We start from the raw sequence: 25,120 nt of genomic DNA on the forward strand, positions 1-25,120 counted from the left end.
TTTTTTGTCTTCAATTGCAGTCACAGGACGCCATATTCCTACTACACCTCTGACTCAATGATAAAAGAAATAGTACTTGGTTGCAAGATGACCCCATGAATTTTACTATCAACTTTGAGGAGTTCCATATGGCAGCTGGTGGGCATTGGAGAGAAGCAATCCACACGGCATAATGAAAAGTATTCATTTTGTCTGTATGTGCTTCCCATAAAAAGTACATTGAACTAAAAAAATGAAATTATTTTTAGTTCAATCAAAACCATTCTCACACCAGTTGAATAAATAGATTACACAATGGTGGCGCCTGATTTATCTTACACATGTGGAAAATGCGGAACACCTCCGTTCAGTCCGTAAGGGTAACCCCGAGCTTCCGGTCGCTTGTCACTTTAATTTTCCACTCCACTCCCACTCTGACCTCTCTGTCCTCGGCTTCTTACACTGTTCCAACGAAGCTCAGCGTAAGCTCGAGGAACAGCACCTCATCTTTCGATTAGGCACTTTACAGCCTTCTGGACTCAACATAGAGTTCAACAATTTCAGACTATAACCTCTGGCCCTGTTGTTTCAGATTTCCAGCATCCGCAGTATTTTGCTATTGGAAAATCTTCTTCACTGATCTGGACTTGATTGATTGTGAGTGCTTGACTCTTTATGGAATATATTACATATCATCAATACCTATTTATACTGATTTATTTATACCCGCCTTTATACTCATTCTTACAGCTGCTTTAATAGTAAATGCAGCATTAAAGTGAAAGTGTAAGCCTACCAGCCAGCCTTAGGCAAGGGTATTAGGGGTTACAGAACCAAGGTGGATGGATGGAGTTAAGATGCAGATCAGCCATGATCTCATTGAATGGCGGAACAGGCTCGAGGGGCTGAATGGCCGACTCCTGTTCCTAATACAAAAGCAAAATACTGCGGATGCTGGAAATCTGAGCTAAAAACAGAAAATGCTGGAAACACTCAGCAGGTCAGGCAGCATCTGTGGAGAGAGAAACAGAGTTAACGTTTCAGGCCGATGACCCTTCATCACAATGAACGGCCATCGACCTGGAAGGTGAACTTTGTTTCTCTCTGATGCTGCCTGACCTGCTGAGTAATTCCAGCGTTTTCTGTTTTTACTCCTAAGTCACCGTTGGCTGTGCAAGTTACCCAAGGTAGTAGCCTCCCCATGGCCTAGCACTGCCTCACCTCCACTGTAATACCTCGACCGCCCACTGTGGATCAGTACAGCACACGGTGCATGCGTGCGATACATCACGCAACAAAACTCACCATGCTGGTGCACACGGGTGAGCAAGTCGCAGACGAAGCTGCTGCTCCAGGTTGCATAGCCAGCATAACCCGATATTCACACGTGCATTAAGAATGCTAACCCCAGTGGTGATGCTGAGCTGCCTTAAGTAGCTGACTGATCATATAAGTGCTTGGAACCATAAAGAGTTACACGACAAGGAAAAGGCACTCAATTAATCTTTAGAACTTTTGACCTTTAATAATCTGTGTTGACCTGGAGAGAGGACCCTGAAAGAGATATTACATAGAATTACATTGAATGTATGGCACACAAACAGGCCCTTCGGCCCAACTGGTCCATGCCAGTGTTTATGCTCCACACGCGCCTCCTCCCGCCCCTCTTCATCTAACCCTATCAGCATAACTTTTTATTCCTTTCTCCCTCATGTGTTTATTCAGCTTCCCCTTAAATACATCTATGAACTTTGCTGCTAGTCTGCTTACTGAAAGTAGGTTCAGTTCAGTGGTCATTGTATTTTTCCAGGAAGCTATGAAACCATGAACTGTGATTATTCTTATTTAAGTGCCTTGGGACATTTTACTATGTTAAAGGCACTATATAAATGCAAAATGTTGTTTTTGTATTTATGAATCTGAATGTTCAATTTTTTTTTAATGGCGCTTTAATAAGTTGCATACCATTAAAGTTCTGATTGGAATTATTTAAATTATTTTGTTATTTAAATCTGTGCTGAAAAATATTGACTGCATGCAGTAAAATGGATACGAATAAATTCTTCCAGGCTTACCCTCCTCCTTTGTTAAGGAAGATAGCTAAAGGTCAAAGTTGCAAATGCGTCTTGTTCCAATCTCACCACTATTATCTTCTCCAAGGAGCATAGCGTTTGAACAATCTTAAAATATAACAATAGTTTTTGCTTTGATTAATACACAGCCTTTGCAATAAGGCATTCACCTGCCATGTTACAATAAAGGGCATGTGTGTTATTCTAAAGCATCGTATGTTGGTTTAAATATCTTTTCGGGTCTTAAACTTCAAGGTAGGCCACCACCTTCCTAAATTTGGCCATGGATTAGAGTTGTGACAGAAGAGTTGTAAGTCCCTCACTGTTTGCAGAATGACTGGATGACCTCTTTCACTGTGGTGCGAAATCGCTTGCTCACGAAGCAGTAGAGGAAAAAGTTGACTGCGGTGCTCATCAGGGCCAGCATGTTGGCCAAATCGAGCATCAGGTGAACCTTCCAGTTCTTGTTCACCGATGAGACGTACAGATGGTAAATAATGACTATGGTCCGAGGTGCCCAGAGGATTACGAAGACGGTGGTAACTGCCAGTAGAATAGCTGTGGTTTTTCCTGAACGGCTTGTCAGTGCTTTCTTCTTTTTGAGTTTGCAGATGATCACTGAGTTGACAATCAAAAATATCGTGCATGGAATAAAGTATATAATGAAACAGTGCATCCATGTCAGTACTTGATCCAAAATGGTGGGTGGGTTACTGACTCGCCAAAGGTCAGACCACCAGTAAAATGGGACACCTGTGATTAAAGACATTACAAAGACCGTTGCTATTATTTTATGGGTGCGTTCAGGGTATGACACCATGCGATATTTCAGTGGGTGGCAAAGAGCATAATAACGGTCAATTGTCATTGGCACTGTAATCCAGATGGAGGCGTGGTTGGCTGCAAACTCCAGGACGCGGACAGTGTGCGCCATCGTAGCAGGGATCCTTTGGTGGAGAATGGCTGTCTCCAATATGAAGCCAACAAATATGATGAAAAACTGAGTGAGTATGTCTGAAGCAGAGAGGGCTAGGAGGTAGCAATAGGAGGATTTCTGTGTCTTGATGACCAAACGTGAGAGGACAATTACATTCAGGATATTTACTGAAAGATAAAAATGGCATGTTAGTAACTCTTTATTTTAACTCGGCAGTTAAGCTCTGCTTTATTTTGAAGGAGATGTTAAAGAACATAAGAACATAAGAAATAGGAGCAGGAGTAGGCCATTCGGCCCTTCGAGCCTGCTCCGCCATTCAATGAGATCATGGCTGATCTTCTGCCTCAACTCCATTCACTGGCCCTATCGCCATATCCCTTGATGCCCTTACTAGTCAGAAATCTATCGACTTCTGTTTTGAATACACGCAATGACTGAGCCTCCACAGCCCTCTGGGGTAGAGAATTCCAAAGATTCACCACCCTCTGTGTGAAGAAATTTCTTCTCATCTCAGTCCTGAATGGCCTACCCTTTATCCTAAGGCTGTGGCCCCTGGTTCTAGACTCCCCAGCCAAGGGAAACATTCTCTCAGCATCCACCCTATCAAGCCCTGTAATAATTGTGTATGCTTCAATGAGATCCCCTCTCATTCTTCTGAATTCAAGAGAATACAGGCCTAGTTTACTCAATCCCTTCTCATACGACAGTCCCGCCATCCCAGGAATCAATCGTGTGAACCTTTGTTGCACTCCCTCTATGGCAAGTATATCCTTCCTTAGGTAAGGAGACCAAAATTGTACACAGTACTCCAGGTGTGGTCTCACCAAGGCTCAATATAATTAGAGTAAGACTTCTTTACTCCTGTATTCAAATCCTCTTGTAATGAAGGCCAGCATACCATTTGCCTTCCTAATAGCTTGCTGCACCTGCACATTCACTTTCAGTGACTCATGTACAAGGACACCCAGGGCCACGGACAGCTACACAATATTCTCCAGGAAGACGCAGAGCATTGTGGACATGCCAGGGACAACAGTCTCCCTCTAAAAATCTCCTGCAAAGAATTCCAAACTGAAATTCCCATCTACTCAATTCCATCCTAGCCTAATTGTACCTTTAGCACCAGCAAACTCCTCTCAGTGCAAAGCTATTGCCATTTTCATTTAAAACTCACTTGCTTTCATCCTTCACTGAACTTGCTTTCCAACTTCACTGCTTCTAATAGACGTTTTTCTTCTCTCGCGCTCATCTTCTGCCCTTTCGAGTGTTCATCCTCCATAATTTACAACCTGCACCAATATCATTCAAGTCATCTACTGCATCTGCTATGCTGAGGTGTGCAATTATTTCAGTCAGTGACTGTCACTAGGCATCTGATAAATGTCTCCACGGTGCAAATGTTCCTAGATCCCATTATCAGTGTCTGGCTGAAGATTAATTCTACCCCTCTAAGCACAGCTGCTTGAGTGAGTTACTAGCTTCAGAATAATTACCTCGTAGTTAATGTCTCGGTGTTACAGCTTTAAATACAAGAATTCTCATAATTGCAAAACAAGTCCAAAGTATCTGTTGGAAGAAAGGAGGTGACTTTATCGTATTCGAAATGCTATATTTTGCTTGTTTCTTAAATAAATTACAATGCACATCTGATATCTGAATCTCAATTGGCACAATAGTTTTTAATATTTACTGGAAATATGCAACAGTATTTATTACATACAAGAAAATAAGAAAGCACAGAATAAGGAAAGCACTTCATTCCATTAAATCCACTCCTTCCACAATCCATATATGGTATACCATATCACGGATTTTATTTCTTTCATTTTCATCTCCTGAGGGAAAGTTCTTTATGAATGATCATTGATCTTCAAAGTTTATTGCGCAAATCTCCAGAACATATTCTCCCTCCCTCCCCACCTTGGATGGTCCTAGTAGCATCATTCTAAAATTAAAACAGCTGGTGTAAATGGGGACTTTACGCTAAGAAATAATGGAAGTGAATAATCACATGCAGGGCTTCATGTGAATGCTTATATGTAAATATATACTTGAAAAGGAAAAATGTGCAGGGCTGTGGGGCAAGAACAGGGGGGAGTGGGACTAATGGGATCGCTCTTTCAAAGAGCCAGCACAGGCACGATGGGCCAAATGGCCTCCTTCTGGGCTGTAAGAATCTATGAATTTTATGGTTCTATGGTAAACCAGGATTTAATGGCTGATACCAATCAGGTAGTTTGTGAGCTGCTTAAGAAATCTTAAAGTGTCATTCTGACGGGTGTGTTGTGATTGGCTGCTTCTTTCCATTCCTCCTAACAATATCACATTCAACACATTGTAGCAAATTTCAGTTTAAAAGCAACCAATTCTCCCATTTGTTTCAAAGAGAAAATGGTAGTCCTGATAGACTGGCATTGCAACTAGTGAGAATGAGAGTGTTAAAGAGAAAACAAAACCCTTAAAAAAGTGACTTATTATTGCATTACATGCTTGGCAGATCTGCCCTCTAAAGTATTTAGGGAAATGAATGGACATGAAAAGAGATTGACACAGGGATAAAGGGCACTGTACAGTAGCCACAGAGACTTCCGAAGCTGCAGCTGGCACCATGCTTTATCACAACCTGTAAAACATATAACCTGTAGTAATGGCAATTATTATAGAAATTGACAACTCTGCGTTCCTCCAATTCTGGCCTCTTGCGCATCCCCGATTTCCATCGCCCCTCCATTGGCAGCCATGCCATAAGCTCTGGAATTCCCTCCCTAAACCTCTCCGGCTCGCTCTCCTCCTTTAAGATGCTCCTTAATACCTAGCTCTTTGAACAAGCTTTTGGTCACCTGTCCTAATATCTCCGCATGTGGTTCGGTGTCAAGTTTTGTCCTATAACGCTCCTGTGAAGCACCTTGGGACATTTTACTATGTTAAAGGCGCTATATAAATACAGGCTGTTGTTGTTGATAATGGCATTAGACAAGAATTTTGTTTGCAGTTGTGTCTATTGTGAGTTTGATTACAGCTCGAATTTCCTTACACACATGCAATCTATATATATATAAAAATCTAATGTTCCCATGTCACACTTCAAACTGTCAAAAGTGGTAAAAATAGAGAAATAAATTCGGACATTTCCTGCTGTTTTTTCTGACCGTATTAACCCTGCATCTCTTCAAGGGTAGAAACCAGGGATTCACAAGCCTCTAATTAACCTCAGAAAGTACCTATGTAGACCACATCCCCCAGGGACGGGTCACTTTAAACACCGCTCCATCTTAATAGCTAAAATCACAACCGTTCTCCAGACCACAATACCACAGAAGATCGGCTAGTGCATAAATATATGCTGGTTTAATGAAAGGTAGTTTGTCATTCTGAGCTGCTTTTTCCTTTATTTTCTGGGTACAATTCTACAGGTGCTGACAGCACTCTAGCATCTCACCTAAATGGCCATCCTCCGTGTATGAGCCTTAACGGTGAGCGTTTGCAAGCTAGGCAACTGTCGGGGCTTTCGCAGTCAAGCACAAGCCCGTTCTCACCTGATGTTCACACGCATGTACTTTTCAAACCACCAGCAAGAGTGGAAACATTGACTGATTTCCCTTATAACAACAGAAAATGCTGGAAAAACTCAGCAGGTCAGGCAACATCCGTGGAGAGAAAATAGAGTCAATGTTTCAGGTGAAAACCCTTTGTCAAGACTAAAGAAGCACAGGAAATGAAACAGATTAAGAGGCCAGGCTGGGAAAGAACAAAAGAGAAGTGAAGAGACATTAAGAGGTATTCAAAACGAGACGAGATGGTGATAGGACAGTGGAGACAAAAGATGGCTCTAGATTAGGTGTGAAATGCGCTGGCAGAATGGGAGACAGCTGCCATGTGGAAGAGAGAAAAAAAGAAAGGGGGGGGGGAAAGGGCCAAAACAAAGGCGTGGATAAAAAATATAAGTAAAAATGTAATAGGGGCCAAGGTTATGATCTGAAATTGTTGAACACGATATTGAGTCCGGAAGGCTGTAAAATGCCTAATCGGAAGATGAGGTGCTGTTCCTCGAGTGTACGATCTCGTCTCATTTTGAATGCCTCTTAATGTCTCTTCACTTCTCTTTTGTTCTCTCCCAGCCTGGCCTTTTAATCTGTTTCATTTCTTGTGCTTCTTTAGTCTTGACAAAGGGTTCACCCGAAACGTTGACTCTATTTTCTCTCCACGGGTGTTGCCTGGCCTGCTGAGTTTTTCCAGCATTTTCTGTTGTTATTTCGGATTTCCAGCATCTGCAGTATTTTGCTATTGGACTGATTTCCCTTCCTAGGCCAGGGGTACTGAAGTCAGCTGTACTGCCCCAGCCCTGTCTGAGATCAGCTGACAGCACAGACTGTGGACTTTACCCAAGCCTTTCTGGCCTGCGTGTCTCAGTGGCACATTACATAGAAACATAGAGATAGGAACAGGAGTAGGCCATTCGGCCCTTCGAGCCTGCTCCGCCATTCAATGAGATCATGGCTGATCTTCGTCTGAGATCATAGCTGATCTTACCAGTTCAGTACCCCGTCCCCGCCTTTTCTCCGTAACCCTTAATCCCCTTAGCCTTCAGAAATATATCCAATTCTCTCTTGAAAATATTTATTGAATTAGCCTTCACAGCCCTCTGTGGCAGGGAATTCCACAGGCTCACCACTCTTTGAGTGAAGAAATTCTTCCTCATCTCTGTTTTAAATGATTTGCCCGCTATTTTTAGACTGTGGCCCCTGGTTCTGTGCTCCCCGGCCATTGGAAACATTCTCTCTGAATTCAGCCTGTCCAGGCCTGCCATAATTTTATATGTTTCGATGAGATCCCCTCTCAATCTTCTAAACTCCAGTGAGTACAAGCCCAAACTATTTAATCTCTCTTCGTAGGTCATTCCCGCCATTCCAGGTATCAGCCTGGTGAATCGCCGTTGCACTCTTTCCATGGCAAGAACATCCTTCCGCAGATGGGGCGACCAAAACTGTACACAATACTCCAGATGCGGCCTCACCAGCACCCTGTACAGCTGTAGTAAGGTATCCCTATTCCTATACTCGAACCCCCTTGATATGAAGGCCAACATACCATTTGCCTTCTTAATCGCCTGTTGCACCTGCATGCTCTCCTTCAGTGACTGGTGCACAAGAACACCCAGGTCCCTCTGCACTTCCCCATCTCCCAATCTATTGCCATTTAGATAATAATCTACCCTCCTGTTTTTACCCCCAAAGTGGATAACCTCGCATTTATCCACATTATAGTGCATCTGCCACGTATCCGCCCATTCCCCCAACCTGTCCAAATCGCACTGTAGCCTCCTGACATCCTCATCAGAGCCCACCCCTCCTCCTAGTTTAGTGTCGTCAGCGAATTTGGAAATATTGCATCCAATTCCCTGATCCAGATCATTTATATATATTGTGAACAGCTGGGGTCCCAGGACAGATCCTTGCGGCACCCCGCTGGTCACTGCCTGCCACTCCGAAAACGAGCCGTTTATTCCAACTCTCTGTTTTCTATCCGCCAGCCAGTTCTCTATCCATGTTAATACTTTGCCCCCAATTCCATGAGCCTTAATTTTGCATGATAATCTTTTGTGTGGAACCTTATCGAAGGCTTTCTGGAAGTCAAGGTACACCACATCCACTGGCTCTCCCCCATCTATTTTACCAGTTACTTCCTCAAAAAATTCCAGCAGATTAGTCAAACACGATTTACCCTTTGTAAATCCATGTTGACTCTGTCCGATCCTTTCCCCATTTGTCAAGTGCTCCGCTATTTTATCCTTAATAATGGACTCTAGCATTTTGCCCACAACCGATGTAAGGCTTACTGGTCTATAATTCCCTGCTTTCTCTCTACCCCCCTTTTTAAATATTGGGGTAACATTAGCTACCCTCCAATCCACGGGTACTGTTCCCGAGTCAATGGAGTTCCGGAAGATGATCCTTAGAGCATCTGCTATCTCCAGGGCCACCTCCTTAAGTACCCTAGGATGTAGTTTATCAGGCCCCGGGGATTTGTCGGCCTTCAGTCCCCTCAACTTACCCAACACCATATCCCTAGAGATACTAATTTCTGTCAGCTCCTCCCTCTCATTAGTCCCTATGTTTGCCGATATTCCTGGGAGGTTATTTGTGTCCTCCTTTGTGAATACAGAACCAAAGTATGAGTTTAATTGGTCTGCCATTTCCTTATTCTCCATTATATATTCTCCCGAATCGGACTGCAAGGGACCGACTTGGGATTTTACCAGTCTTTTCCTCCTGATATACCGATAAAAGCTTTTGCAGTCTGTCTTTATGTTTGCTGCAAGTTTACTTTCGTATTCTATTTTCCCCTTCCTGATTAATCCCTTTGTCCTCTTTTGCTGTATCCTGTACTGCCCCCAATCTTCCGGTTACCCACAGAGCCATTGGGATCGCGGAATAGGATGACTGGAAAATAAAACTAAACATTCTCATCCGCGAACACAAGCATGTGATACATGTTTCTTCTCAATTTACAAGTAGGATCAAACAACCAAATCTATTTCAAATATATCTCCTTTCACCTTCTGCCCTGCAGATATTATACACTTTGCAACAGAAGCTGAGTTTGAGGAATGGGCGGTGTGTGATTGGCCTCTGCACTTTGGCTCTGATTCCTGGCTCTGTAACTGGTGGGATCTCAAGAGCAAAGAATGAAGCTCAGTCACATGGATTCACAAACCCTCCATGCTCAAAATTGAGTTTCTGATGCAAGAATGTGACTATCATTGGAGTTGAATCCAGTAAGAACGTAGGTTGGTAGTCAGGCGCCTTTAGCTCCTCATTGGAAACGTAATCATGGGGTGACGGTGGATCTTTAAAAACATCAACGTGGCTTCATCATCCAGTAAATGTAGCTCCAGACAAGTGGAGGTCACTCAGGAAATAATTCCTCCCAATCATAGTATCATAGAATAATACAACCCAGAAGGAGGCCATTCGGCCCATCGTGCTTGTGCCAATATATGATTGGTTAAAGTGCAGTTTGATATACTCCACTCATTAATTTCTCCAGCAGGCTAATCATTTTGTTAAGAATAAGATGAGATTATTTTTCTATGCGTTGTGGTCTGTAATCAGTGAGGCACAGTTAAGTGTGCTTTAATGGTCCACTCTTTGGAAATGCTATCACCCTTCTACATGGGTTAGGTTAGTAACAAATAACAACAGAAAATGCTGGAAATACTCAGCAGGCCAGGCAGCATCCGTGGAGAGAGAAACAGAGTTAACGTTTCAGGTCTGGGTTGACTCTGTTTCTCTCTCCACGGATGCTGCCTGGCCTGCTGAGTATTTCTAGCATTTTCTGTTGTTATTTCAGATTTCCAGCATCCGCAGTATTTTGCTATTATATTAGGTTAGTAACATCTACCTCTATATTATCTGATATTTAACATTAACCGTGGAATATATGTGGTCCTGTAAAGTTCATTTAGAAATCTGTTTATTTTAGTCATAGATTCCATTGGTCCAGAGTGCAGGTTTGAGCAAATATCAACTGAGATGTTTAAAATACAAAGGCAACAGGCCTGAATTTAGTTGATGAATATTGAAGGTAGTGCATCCTTGTGAATGGTCATTTAATCCTAAATGTTATTCATAGAAATGTCTGTAGATCCACTGGTGACTCTCAGTCACACTGTAATATCATTGTTTTGTGCTTTAAAAGTGCTGGCCAGAATCACGCAAGGAACAGACATATTGGCCCGGAATTATGCGATGGGCAATAACAGCGAGCGAACAGTGTTTGCTGTTATTGCCCCTTTGAAATTGACCAGAACCTCAGGATTTAGCACGTGAGCATCCTATAGCGGAAATCCTGAAGTTGCGGTCAGTCATTCACTGCTCCAACACAGGCTGTGCTGTGGCCCTGCACCCGCCCCCACCCCCGAAAGCCGGCAATCAGTGTAATCAGGGAAATTAGTAAAACTGATGAAAACTTCAGCTTTAAACTACCCCATTAAAAATTAGACCTTGTTGGAATAGGTGTAACTGGGGTTTTAACAGCGTATTGACTGCTAAACAAACGTTATGGCCCTGAAAAACTAATTTTAATTTTGTGGAGTGTCAAATTTTTCAGGTTTTACAAAAATTACAATTTTTAAGAAACTGTAAAAAAAATAGTATTTTTCAAAAGTTTTTTCACATTTATTTCAGGTTTACCTTTTCCCCATGTGAGAGCCCCAATCTTTGTTTTGCTCTCTATAACATTTTTAAAAAGTCAGAATAAAAGTAGCTTCTTCACTTCCTGGTTCCCTGTCTGTGAGAATTCTGCATTGTGATTGGTTGCTTAGACAGCTTGTTGACGTCGCAGCAGCTCGCACTGTGGAATTCCCACTGCACTGCACTGACCTCAACTGAACATCGAAAAGGCCAAACTGCTCGCCACAGAGATTGCGTGATCTTTGTGGGCAGCTTTCTTCGGGGTGAGCGGCGCACGGCTTTGCTTTGCCGCTGACCGCAAATTCCGGGCCATTGTGCAGCACTCACTCATTGGTGGCAATGTGAACCCCATTTCAGTGATCTCATGAATGGGAGAGAGAGAGAGAGAGAGACAGGGAGAGAGATATACAGGAAGGCATCATATATCACCAGGACTGAATGTGGTATCGCATGAAAGAAAGCAAGAAAGTGATCAACTGGCAAGTGGTTGAGGCAAATAGCTTAGGTGCTTTCAAAAGGAAACTAGACGTGTACATGAGAGAAAAGGGAATAGAACGATATGCTGAAAGGCTGAGATGAGGTAGATGGAATGGCAGGAGACTTGTGTGGAGTATAAACACTAGCACAGACTAGTTGGACCGAATGGCCTGTTTCTGTGCTGGATATTCGATGTAATTCTATGTAAACACTATGTCACACCCACCAAGGCGCCACCAACTAAATTTGCAGGTGCTTTCACCACTACTGCCAACAGAAGTGGGATGTGTCTTCACAGGGTCTGAGTCAATAGCAAGCCAGATACAGAGCAATGTCATCTGCTGTAAGACTCTTCCTGTTTAGATGCGCTCTAGGGCTGGCACAGACAGTGACAGCACTGGTCAGCTGACAACCTCAACCTTACCGATAGCAAAATACTGCAGATGTTGGAAATCCGAAATAACAACAGAAAATGCTGGAAAAACTCAGCAGGTCAGGCAACATCCGTGGAGAGAAATTTGAGTTGACGTTTCGGGTCGAACCCTTCTTCAAAACTGGAGTTTTGAAGAAGGGTTCGACCTGAAACGTCAACTCAAATTTCTCTCCACGGATGTTGCCTGATCTGCTGAGTTTTTCCAGCATTTTCTGTTGTAACCTCAACCTTACCTTTCCCTTAATTTTTGTTGTCGCTTCTTAATCCCCTGCCAATCATCTGTTGCTGGTTGATTATCACTCTGGCATGCTTTCTTTCATGCAGTTCCACATATAGCATGATAAGCTATGAGTGGGGTGCTTTTGAAGTACCATCCAGCATGACAGTTCCTCAGGCTTTCACACACATATCTCTGGTATCGTGGCTCCTGTCACAACTTACCGTGAGAGTTGGAGCTTTCACATTCACTAGTCATTTGCCAAGACAAAGTCTGCTCTGTCTACAGATGCAGTTAACAGTGGGTGGGCAGAGAGCATCTCAGGCGTAGCCTCACCTCCCTGGCAGACTTTTAATGGTCTTCTTCTTTCAAGCACCTCAGAATGAGGAATTCCCATTGGGAAACCCATTGGTGGAAGTAATGTTACTGGAGATGAAAAGAATGAAAACATGGCACAAAGGTTCATGAGAACCTAAGTGCCAAAAGTAGGGAAAAAAACAGGCTAGAAATAGTGTCAAAACCGGATTTCTACCAATGGATTTCCCAATGGATTCTCCCCAGTTGTAAAGCTGTGTTGTGGTATTGAGGTCTGGCTTCACACGGGCTGCTGTGCTGACTTTCCGGAGGGAATTTCAACCCCCACACCCGACAGAAACCAGGTGGGGAGGGGGCGGGGGGAGTTTGGAATAAAAATAGAGCGAGGGGCTTACCAACTGGCTTACTGCCCCAACTTTAAATTGCAGGCAGAAAGGATACCTGCATAAACCGGCGGGGTCCTTCTTTAAATATACGGATGATGTAATCGGGGCCCGACTGCAATATTAACCTGAGCCCTGAGTGGGGGAACAGTGGTGGCTTTTAAGTTTCCCTGTGGGCCAGGAGGAGCAGGAGTGCTCCTTCAGGCCCCGTATGGATACCTTGGGCCTCCCTTACCCTAGCCTTCCCTCCCCCTCCCCTGACCGTGACCATTGTTGGACCCTCCACTCCAGAAGGCTTGCCTTAATACGGGGACCATTCCCTCTGGCCCCCAGCGGTGGCCTCCTGCCACCTGCCGTTCTGGCCGGGAAGTTGGCCAACGGCATGGTAATGAAGCCCTGCGGTCAAAATCCCGGATGGACCGGTCGCTCGCTTGGCCCCATTCCCGACTGCCAACCGACCCCTCCATCTTTGGAAAATGAGTTAACTCCAACTCAGACTGATGTGATGAAAGTCTCCTTTCTCTGTTACCTCGAAAGGTTTCGCATAAGCTTTCTCAAACCAGCTTGTGGAATACTCATGTTCACAGAAGAAAATTGCCAACAATTTGTCACTTTAATGAGCACACGACTCTTTCTCAAAATCTTAAATAAAAAAAGAATAAAAACTACATAACCAAATTGGTTAAGTTCTGAACCAAACTCTTCCTTACAGCTAGTGGACTGCAAATATAAGTCCAGTTATAGAGTTAGAACAGGAAGTACCAATGTATTCGTCAGAGCCTGGAACATACTGTGACCTTTGGATCAATATGTGTGTTCTGTGCTATGGGACACCCTCGCATTCATCGACTGTGTCAAAAACTCCTCGCTCTAGGCTCAAACCTGATTTGGTGAGCACGAATGTCAGCTATAGTTGTTCCAACAAAATGTTTATTGATAAGCAACTCTCCACATCTATTTCTCTCACAACCCTGAATAAAAACAAAGTTTTAAAAATGAATGACTGTATTCATTATTGTATCCATCCGTCACAGCGAAGAGATTTCTCTCTTGGTTTATTTATTACTTCACATCTTCAAACAGCTGATATTCAGCAAGCTTATCGATTTGGCTTTCATCACGTGTGTTGCCACTGGCTCAGTGGAGCACTTGCAATAAATTGGATTTAGAGATGCCAAATTTAATATTCTAGCACATGCGAGCTCTGGTACTTATGTGATGCATTAAGGTCTATCAGTTTAAAAAGTCATCAACAAACTAATGCTACTACCCCTTAGAGGAGCCTGGAACAGTGTGGGACAACTTTGCCTGAGGTTTGACGTAGTGATGTGATGCTTTTAATAAGCATGCTGCATGTCCCTCGGTAACGATGAGACACAGACTCTATAATTATGAATCCCTCCACAGCTCGGATGGTGTATGCAGTGAGGAGCTGAGCCACCCAGACCAGGAAGCTCACAGGCTTCGTTGAGTTGTCCTTGCTGAGTTAGCTGGTTTCATCCAGTGCTACTACTAGCCTCAGTGCCCTGGGTTAGGCACGCTGAAAGTCAAACAGGGCTCCTGCTCCCGCTCGCTATCCTGCTCCTGCTCCTGCTCCTGCCCCTGCTCCTGCTCCTGCTCCTGCCCCTGCTCCTGCTCCCGCTCGCTATCCTGCGACCCTTGCTGAAATGTGCATGTGTGTGGATACAAGGTGACAGGGTCAATATATGATGCTTCGTATACACCTGTTATCCATTTGGTGTGAAGTAGTTCTGTCCTCATAGCACATTAAGTGAAATCAGATATTTTATTCTAAAGCAAGACCAGGGCCTAGAAATTCAGTATAGCCACGTTTGGGGCGCTACAGCCGGGCGGCCGCTAAAGTTTGCGCCCGGCGCAAGTTCGCGCCACCTTCGCCGATATTCAGTGGCATCGCCCCAAGAGGTTGCTGCTGCGCTAAAACAGGCGATGCACGACTATCATTAGGCGCTAAGCCGGCGGCCCGGGGCGATACCCCCGAGGGCGGGCGCAGCGCAGGTTCGGCGAGTTGCTGATTGACGGCAGACACTCTGGCGCCGGTGAGCTCTTAAAGGGGGAGGGTGGATTTGTTTGCCTGCCACGCCCTGCACACTGCAGCCCTGAAGCAAGGCCTGACCACTGCTGCTTGATCTGTACAACGCCCAGGACTATGGAGAAGGCCAACATTTGCACCCATTGCAGCCCCCATTATATGTTTCCAATCAATGCTATGGCTCTGAAGTTAAAGACAAGTGCAAAGCTGTGGCCTGAAGCCACAAGTACCTGTGCGAGTGTTGAGCCAAACCAGAAAGCTCTCTACCTTTGTCTCTCTGCAAAGATCCGTCTCTCACAAAGAAGGAGTGTTGCAAAATGGCTGCCATTTCTACTGCCGGAGGAGTGCCCTTTAATTTGCGTCCCCCTCGCCCCACAGCGACTGGGAACCGTTCCCCTCTACCAGTCGCTAGGGGCGCCAGGTGAACAATAGGCCGGCGCCACTGAATTTCCGGTTTGGGGCGCACAAAGGGCGTTGCACGATGAAATGACGTCAGGATCTGCGCGCGCAGCTGAGCGCGCGCAAAGGCTTTGCGCCGCCGCTAAATCTTTACTGAAGTTGGGGAGAGGCACAGATCGCACTGCGCCCGGCCGCTAGCCGCCTAGCGCCCCACATCTCCTCCTCCTAAGGCGCTAGCGGCTGGCGCAAACAACTGAATTTCTAGGCCCAGGACTTCTAGGCTCAGGAGCTGTCATTCACTCTTGTTTGGAATAGAACTCCCACCCAGAGTTTGGCAAACGTACCTAGCCCTTCCTTAGATACATATCCACGTCTAGCTGTTCAAGCACTTTACCTGATAACCAGCATGTGGCTAATGGGTATCAGGGTGCCAGCAGTGACTTGCTTTCTATTGAAGGTACGTCTCGGGTTTCCCCATTTAAGCATGGTTTTAACCACAAGGGGATACATTCTAAGCCTTTCATCAGAGATACTAAAACTCAGAAATGACCCAGAATCACCGTTACCAGGGTCACTTTATACGAATTGTAGAACGCTACAGTGCAGAAACACCCCATTTCACTCAACCATGCTATGCTGGTGTTTTACTCCACATGAACCATCTGGGTCCTACTCTCTTGCTTGCTCCCCATATGCTTTCACATTCCTCTTTTACAAACAGCTAACTCATATCCTTTCAGAAGAATTTAGCACTCTGTTTCCACAATGGCAGAAAATTTCACATTCTCACCACCGCCCTGTGAAGCGATTTGTTTCTAATCTCCCCTTTAATGCTTTTTGCGATTATCTTAAATTTGCGCCCTCAGCTTCCTGATCAGTAGAAACAATCTTATACATAATGAAGCTGCTAATCTTTTTGAAGTATTTCTTTTAATAACTTATCCAACTTCACTTAATGTGACATAAAGATAGGACAACTTCACACAGAGAGATCATTAGGTTACCCGAGGTAGCCATTGTGGTAAACCACTGTTATTGTTGTTCACCGTTGTTGTTGTTGTTGCACACTGTTGTATCTATGCATGCCTCAGCTGGCTCCGCCCCTGGCTCCACCCACAGGCCCAGGTATAAAGATGACTGCTCTGCAGCCCCCTGCCTTCTTGGAAACCAGTCAACCACGAGAGGCATGCTCTGTTCTTTGTTAATAAAAGCCTTTTAGTTACTCTCCTAACTCTCTGTCTTTTATGAGTAATTGATAGCGCATCAATTTTATTAACAAAAACAAAATGTCGGCACCAAACGCTGAGCAGCAGGCGCTGCAGCAAAGGACGGCACCAAACGCTGAGCAGCAGGCGCTGCTGCATGCCCTCAGACCAACATGCCTGGACCTAGACCCTCAAGAGGCGGGTTCGTCTACCAAGTTCGCACAATGGCTGCGTTGCTTCGAAGCTTACCTGGAAGCCTCAGCCGTGACACTAGAGGGAAACAAACTAAAAATCCTGGCCTCCAAGGTGGGCCACCAAGTCTACACGCTCATCCAGGACGCGACTACCTAAGCGGCGGCTATCGATCTGCTAAAAGGACAATACACACGCCCGGTAAATACGGTTTATGCCAGACACCTCCTGAGATCCCGCAAACAGCAGTCCGGGGAATAGGTGGAGGCATTCCTACGGGCACTACAGATACTCGGCCGAGCCTGCGATTGTAAAGAGGTATCGGCCGCGACACACACGGAGGGACTTATCCGAGATGCTTTCGTTGCGGGCCTCAAATCCGACTACTCCCGGCAGAGACTGTTGGAGAAGGGCGAAATCGACCTGAAGAAGGCAGTGTCCCTCGCGCTCTCGCTAGACGCGGCCCACCGGAATATGGACGCATTCTCCCCTAACCGCTCCGCACCGTGGACGCCGCAACCTTGGGTCATGGGACCGCCACCCCCGGCACCAACTGCTGCAGCGATGTCCAAGGGCCCGAAATGTTACTTTTGTGGCCAGGCAAAACACCCCAGAGCACGCTGCCCGGCGAAAAACGCTACCTGCTCTGGCTGCGGGAAGAAAGGACACTACGTCAGCGCCTGCAAAGGTAAAACCGCTAACGCCAGCAGCGCCGCGTGTGAACCGTGGGGGCAGCCATCTTGTCCGCCATCTTGGACACCTCCAGCCGCGTGGGGATCGGGATCATGGGCGCAGCCATTTTGTCCGCCATCTTGGACGCCTCCAACTCCAATTGCGGGTGACCCGGACTCAACCACCACCTCGTCTGACGACCACAGCGACTCGCTCGACCATACGCTGGCCTCCGTGACGCTGGACAATTCTCTCCCTCACCAACTGTCCAGGTCCATGATGGATATTACGGTAAACGGCCGCGCCACTACCTGCCTTTTCGACAGCGGGAGCACGGAGAGCTTTATCCACCCCGACACGGTGCGCAGTTACTCTCTCCCGGTCCTGCCAACGCGCCATCGGATCTCTATGGCTTCCAAATCCCATTCAGCAGACGTCGGTGGCTACTGTGTAGTGACCCTTTCAGTAAGGGGCACAGAATACAAAAATTTTAAACTTCTTGTCCTGCCCCATCTCTGCGCTGCCGTTCTACTGGGGTTGGATTTTCAGTGCCACCTTAAAAGTGTCACATTAGCGTACGGCGGACCCCTCCCCCCACTCACAGTCTGCAGCCAGCAGCTTTTAAGTCGCCCGCCGCGCACCATTTGCAGCCTCTCCACGCTTAAAGTCCCCCCCCCCCCTTGTTCGCTAACCTCACCCGCGACTGTAAGCCCATCGCTACCAAAAGCAGGCGGTACAGTACCGGGGATAGGAGCTTCATTAAATCCGAAGTAGCAAGACTCCTGAAGGAAGGGATTATTGAGGGTAGCACTAGCCCATGGCGAGCACAAGTGGTGGTAGTGAAGACTGGCGAAAAACAGCGCCTAGTTATTGACTACAGCCAGACGATCAATCGCTACACCCAGTTAGATGCATACCCACTCCCCCGCATGGTCAATCAGATAGCACAATACCGGGTGTTCTCGACGATTGATCTGAAGTCGGCATACCACCAGCTCCCCATCAGGGCTGAGGACCGCCAGTACACAGCTTTCGAAGCTGACGGTCGTCTCTACCACTTCCTCCGAGTCCCCTTCGGCGTCACCAACGGGGTTTCGGTCTTCCAAAGGGAGATGGACCAAATGGTTGACCAGAACGCGCTGCAGGCCACCTTCCCCTATCTAGACAACGTCACCATCTGCGGCCACGACCAGCAGGACCATGACGTTAACCTAGAGAAATTCCTCCGTACGGCCCAGCGGCTGAATCTAACATACAACAAGGACAAATGTATGTTTCGCACCACGCGCCTCGCCATTCTTGGCTGCGTAGTGGAGAACGGAGTCATCGGCCCCGACCCCGATAGAATGCGCCCCCTTATGGAGCTCCCCTCCCCCACTGCCAAAAAGCACTGAAGAGATGCCTAGGGTTTTTCTCTTACTATGCTCAGTGGGTGCCCAACTATGCGGACAAAGCCAGACCCCTCATCAAGTCCACCTCCTTCCCCCTGACAGCAGAGGCATGTGCAGCCTTCACTCTCATAAAAAGAGATATTGCAAAGGCCACAATGCACGCAGTGGATGAGTCCATCCCTTTCCAAGTGGAGAGCGACGCATCCGACTTCGCCCTAGCTGCAACCCTTAACCAGGCGGGGAGACCCGTGGCCTTTTTCTCAAGGACCCTCCAGGGCCCCGAGACTCGACACTCCTCTGTCGAAAAGGAGGCCCAGGCCATTGTGGAAGCGGTGCGACATTGGAGGCATTACCTGGCCGGAAAACGATTTACCCTGCTCACTGACCAGCGTTCAGTAGCTTTTATGTTTAATAATAATCAGAGGGGCAAAATCAAGAACGACAAGATCTTGAGGTGGAGAATTGAACTCTCCACCTACAATTACGATATCTTGTACTGGCCCAGGAAACTCAATGAGCCCCCAGATGCCCTATCACGTGGTACATGCGCCAACGCGCAGGTTGATAGACTGCAGACCCTCCACAATGACCTCTGCCACCCGGGGGTCACCAGGTTCTTCCATTTCATCAAATCCCGTAACCTGCCCTACTCCATCGAGGAGGTCAGGACCATGACCAGGAACTGCCAAATCTGTGCCGAGTGCAAACCGCATTTTTATAGGCCAGACAGAGCAAGCCTGATAAAGGCCACTCGCCCCTTCGAGCGCCTGAGCGTCGATTTTAAAGGGCCCCTCCCCTCCTCTGACCGCAACGTGTACTTCCTCAACATAATTGATGAGTACTCCCGTTTCCCGTTTGCCATCCCTTGCCCAGACATGACCAGTACCATGGTCATTAAATGTCTGAATGACCTTTTCGCCTTGTTCGGCTTCCCTAGCTATATCCATAGCGACCGGGGCTCATCCTTTATGAGTGACGAACTCCGTCAGTACCTGCTCACGAGAGGTATTGCTACAAGCAGAACCACCAGCTACAACCCCCGGGGGAACGGCCAGGTGGAAAGAGAGAACGCGACGGTTTGGAAGGCCGTCCTCTTAAACTTAAAATCTAAGGGCCTTCCGACCTCTCGCTGGCAGGAGGTCCTCCCTGCGGCGCTCCACTCCATTCGGTCACTGCTTTGTATGGCCACCAATGCCACCCCCCATGAAAAAATGTTCACTTTCCCCAGGAAGTCCATATCGGGGACCTCGCTACCGACATGGCTGACGTCTCCAGGACCCGTCCTACTGCGGAAGCACGTGAGGTCCCATAAAATGGACCCCCTGGTCGAGAGGGTGAGCCTCCTCCATGCCAACCCCCAGTATGCTTACGTGGCGTACCCGGACGGGCGGGAGGACACAGTCTCCATACGAGACCTCGCACCTTCGGGTGCCCCTGAAACACTACCATTGCGGGAGGACACAGTCTCCATACGAGACCTCGCACCTTCGGGTGCCCCTGAAACACTACCATTGCCATCCACCACTACCCACAACCCAACCCCTGTAGGCGGCATGCCGCAGCCCCAGGACCCTTCATTGACCACCCAACCACTCAATGAGACGCCAGATTCAACGTTGGATGCTGCACCATCACCGCCGCCACCACGACGATCAGGACGGCATACAAGGCCACCTGATAGACTTACTTACACGAACCTTTAGTACACTTCACCCCGGCGGACTCAATTTTAAACAAGGGGTGAATGTGGTAAACCACTGTTATTGTTGTTCACCATTGTTGTTGTTGTTGCACACTGTTGTACCTATGCATGCCTCAGCTGGCTCCGCCCCTGGCTCCACCCACAGGCCCAGGTATAAAGGTGACTGCTCTGCAGCCCCCTGCCTTCTTGGAAACCAGTCAACCACGAGAGGCATGCTCTGTTCTTTGTTAATAAAAGCCTTTTAGTTACTCTCCTAACTCTCCGTCTTTTATGAGTAATTGATAGCGCATCAGCCATGAAATCAGAATTCATTCATCACAGAAGACGGCCATTCGGCCCATCGTGCCTGTGCCGGCTCTTTGAAAGAGCGATCCATTCAGTCCCACTTTCCTGCTCTTTCCCCATAGCCCTGCAAATTTTTCTGTTGCAAGTATATATCCAATTCCCTTCATTATAATATGATTGAAAAGACAACTGTTTCTGATGAACGAGAGGATAGATAGATATGGTGAAGCAGTAGAGTTAAGATCAACCAAAACAGGGCAGGCTTGTTGGACCAAATTATCTTTTCCTATTCCTACTAGTGGATCTCCCATTGCTTTTCCCTTGGAAAGTCAAGAGAAATCGAATTCAGGATACTGTGGGGATAGGGGTGGGGATCTTGTGTATTAGGGATACTGCCGTATAGGGGTGGGGATCTTGTGTATTAGGGATATTGCCGTATAGGGGTGGGGATCTTGTGTATTAGGGATATTGCCGTATAGGGGTGGGGATCTTGTGTATTAGGGATACTGCCGTATAGGGGTGGGGATCTTGTGTATTAGGGATACTGCCGTATAGGGGTGGGGATCTTGTGTATTAGGGATACTGCCGTATAGGGGTGGGGATCTTGTGTATTAGGGATATTGCCGTATAGGGGTGGGGATCTGCAGCTCGTGGAGTTTATAAAGCTCCGTTTAGTAAAAGAATTGTAAAGCTAGAAATCTACACATCCCAAAAAGAGTGAAATTAAAATGTTCCCTGACTGCTCAAAAACCTTGGCCTTGCCTCAGGGTGAGTTTTATCCACAATCATACGTGCCTTACAAACCAGAATGATCATTGGTTGGTATTGAATGGCAGCACTAGTTGATGTAGTCTGTGGTCTCGTGGCTTTCGCCTGAGACTTTCAAAAATCTCTCTGGTTCGACTTTAAATCTTTGTGGGATATGTAAATTTCTAGCTGACTCCATCATAATTTTCGCATCCAGTTTTATCAGCTTTACCTTCACTTCAAGCATTTCTAATTCCCTGGAAGGAAAGCGGGCAAAGTGTGGAATACACTACAGCTCCTAACACTTGGCAGCACCTCATGAATTGATGGTGACAAAGTACAAGTCCACGAAGTAGAACAGGATCCTAATGGCTAAAGATTTCAGGGTTTTTAATTCTTTTCCAACTCCCTCCCTTCCTCTCCTAATGCCGGATACTCATGGTGGCGTATGGGCCCACTGTCGTCCTCCAGTACCCCTTCCAACTGATCCTTCATCACATGTGAGTGTTGGCAGGCCCTTCAACAATGGGGACATCACAGTCAAACCTGATTCTGACCTTTCCCAATGTCCACACATGCATATTTTCTAGGAGTCGTCATTGAAAAGACACCAGGAATAGGAAGCCCTAACCCTAACCCAGGAATACTGTGGCAAATTACAGTGCCATCGCTGCCACCTCATCTGACAACCATAGAGACATGTCAATTATGATCAGCAATAATCTGCTGGACTGGGAAACAAGGATCATTTATAGTGTTTACTGATTACTTCTCACCGCCTCCAGACTCATATGAACATATGCAAATGACGGGCAGGAAAAGACAAGCTGATCCTTCAACTACTCCAATCTCTCCTGGCCTGTTCCCATCCTCCACCCTTTGTGAACTTTAGCTCATCCAAAACTCCCATATCGTATCCTGCATCAAGTCCTGTTCACCCATAACACCTGTCCTTGCTGACCTACATTGGCTCCCGGTCCCCCAATGCCTGCAATTTAAAATTCTGATTCTCATGTTTAAATCCATTCATGGCCTCGCCCCTCCCTATCTCGGTCACCTCCTCCAGCCCTACACTCTGCCCCCATGTATGCTCCGTTTCTCTGAGTCTGGCCTTCAAAGTTTCCCACCTTCCCTTCGCCTCACCATTGGCGGCTGTGCCTTCAGGCCCATCCTCTCGAATTCCCTCCCCCAACAACAACAACAACTTGTATTTATATAGCGCCTTTAACATAATAAAACGTCCCAAGACGCTTCACAGGAGTGTTTTAAGACAAAAGATTGACACCGAGCCACATAATAAATTAGGGCAGGTGACCAAAAGCTTGGTCAAAGAGATAGGTTTTAAGGAGCGTTTTAAAGGAGGAAAGAGAGGTAGAGAGGCAGAGAGGTTTAGGCAGGGAATTCAAGAGCTATGGGCCCAGGCAACAGAAGGCACGGCCACAAATGTTGAGCGATTATAATCAGGGATGCTCAAGAGGGCAAAATTAGAGGAGCGCAGATATCTCGGTGGGGTTGTGGGGCTGAAGGAGATTACAGAGTTAGGGAGGGGCGAAGCCATGGAGGGATTTGAAAACAAGGATGAGAATTTTGAAATCGAGGCACTGCTTAACCGGGAGCCAATGTAGGTCAGCGAGCACAGGGGTGATGGGCGAACGGGACTTGGTGCGAGTTAGGACATGGGCAGCCGAGCTTTGGATGACCTCAAGTTTACGTAGGGTGGAATGTGAGAGGCCAGCCAGGAATGTGTTGGAATAGTCAAGTCTAGAGGTAACAAAGGATGAGTGTTTCAGCAGCGGATGAGCTGAAGAAAGGGCGGAGATGGCCGATGTTTTGGAGGTGGAGTTAGGCGGTCTTAGTTATGCCGTGGATATGTGGTCGGAATCTCATTTCAGGGTCAAATATGACACCAAGGTTACAAACAGTGTGGTTCAACCTCAGACAGATGTTAGGGAGAGGGATGGAGTCAGTGGCTAGGGAATGGAGTTTGTGACGAGGACCGAAAACAATGGCTTTGGTCTTCCCAATATTTAATTGGTGAAAATTTCTTCTCATCCAGAACTGGATGTCGGACAAGCAGTCTGACAATTTAGAGACCGTGGAGGGGTCGAGAGAAGTGGTGGTGAGGTAGAGCTGGGTGTCGTCAGTGTACATGTGGAAACTGACGCTGTGTTTTCGGGTGATGTCACCAAGGGGCAACATGTAGATGAGAAATAGGGGGGGCCAAGGATAGATCCTTGGGGGACACCAGAGGTAACGATGCGGGAGTGGGAAGAGAAGCCATTGCAGGTGATTCTCTGGCTATGATTAGATTAATAAGAATGGAACCAGGCGAGTGCAGCCCCACCCAGCTGGACGATGGTGGAGAGGCGTTGGAGGAGGATGGAGTGGTCAACCGTGTCAAAGGCTGCAGACAAGTCAAGAAGGACGAGGAGGGATAGTTTACCTTTGTCACAGTCACAAAGGATATCATTTGTGACTTTGATGAGAGCCGTTTCGGTACTGTGGCAGGGGCGGAAACCTGATTGGAGGGATTCAAACATGGAGTTGCGGGAAAGATGGGCACGGATTTGGGAGGCGACAACACGCTGAAGGACTTTGGAGAGGAAAGCGCGGTTGAAGATGGGGCGGTAGTTTGCAAGGACGGAGGGGTCAAGGGTTTTTTTGAGGAGAGGGGTGATGATAGCAGATTTGAGGGAGAGGGGAGAGAGAACCGTTAACAATGTCAGTTAACACGGGAGCCAGAAAAGGGAGTTGGGTGGTCAGCAGTTTGGTGGGAATAGGGTCGAGGGAGCAGGAAGTGGGTCTCATGGACAAGATGAGCGTGGAGAAGTCATGAGGGGAGATCAGAGAGAAACTGGAGAAAGATGTGAGTTCAGGGCTAGGGCAGGGGGGAACCTTAGTGGAGGTTTGGTCCGGTGGGAAGTGGCAGAGGCAGCTGAATGGATGGTCTCAATCTTAGAGACAAAGAAGTCCATGAACTCCTCACACTTGGGCTGCGATTTTGCGTTCGGTGTTGGGATGGATGTTGGTCAGCTGGCTTCCGGGTTCCGGTCCCGCCCCCCGCTGCCTCCGCTACACAGACGTGATTTTCCCTTGATTGACCTCGTTAAGCATTGTGGGCTTAGCGGCCAATTAACAGGAAGCGGGTCTGATGACGTCATTTGATGATACGTCATCTGCTGGTTTCCTTAAAGGGACCATGCACTATTTTATTTTGACAGTTGATTTTTCAGTGTTTGACAGCATTGAGGTGCTGAAAACACTGACACTCACTGCACAAAGGTCAACTCTTGCACCTGGGCTCTCCAATGACTCCCTCCATATGCTGGGATAGATGGCAGCTGCAGGTGAGATGACAGAAGCAATCTGTCACTGGTGAGAGAGGTTCTCCCAATGAGGTGGCACTGGACATATAGTTAGATTTAAAAACTTGTAAGTTAACAAAATCTGTATTTGTCTTAAAAATGTAGTA

At 46.8% G+C, this 25,120-nt stretch overlaps 1 protein-coding gene across 1 annotated transcript in view; it reads right to left on the reverse strand.

Moving 5' to 3' along the window:
- Positions 1-1,484: 1,484 nt before the first annotated feature.
- Positions 1,485-25,120, reverse strand: part of gpr142 (G protein-coupled receptor 142) — a 35,502-nt gene continuing 11,866 nt past the window's right edge. The window contains exon 3 of the mRNA XM_085963792.1: positions 1,485-3,155. Within this exon, the coding sequence (XP_085819918.1) occupies positions 2,371-3,155 (785 nt within the window). The 3' untranslated portion in view covers positions 1,485-2,370. The remainder of the gene's footprint in view (positions 3,156-25,120) is intronic.

The sequence above is a fragment of the Somniosus microcephalus genome, chromosome 21 (assembly GCF_052327205.1).
Source record: "Somniosus microcephalus isolate GS21.2 chromosome 21, FLI_Smic_1.0, whole genome shotgun sequence".
Classification (NCBI taxonomy): domain Eukaryota; kingdom Metazoa; phylum Chordata; class Chondrichthyes; order Squaliformes; family Somniosidae; genus Somniosus; species Somniosus microcephalus.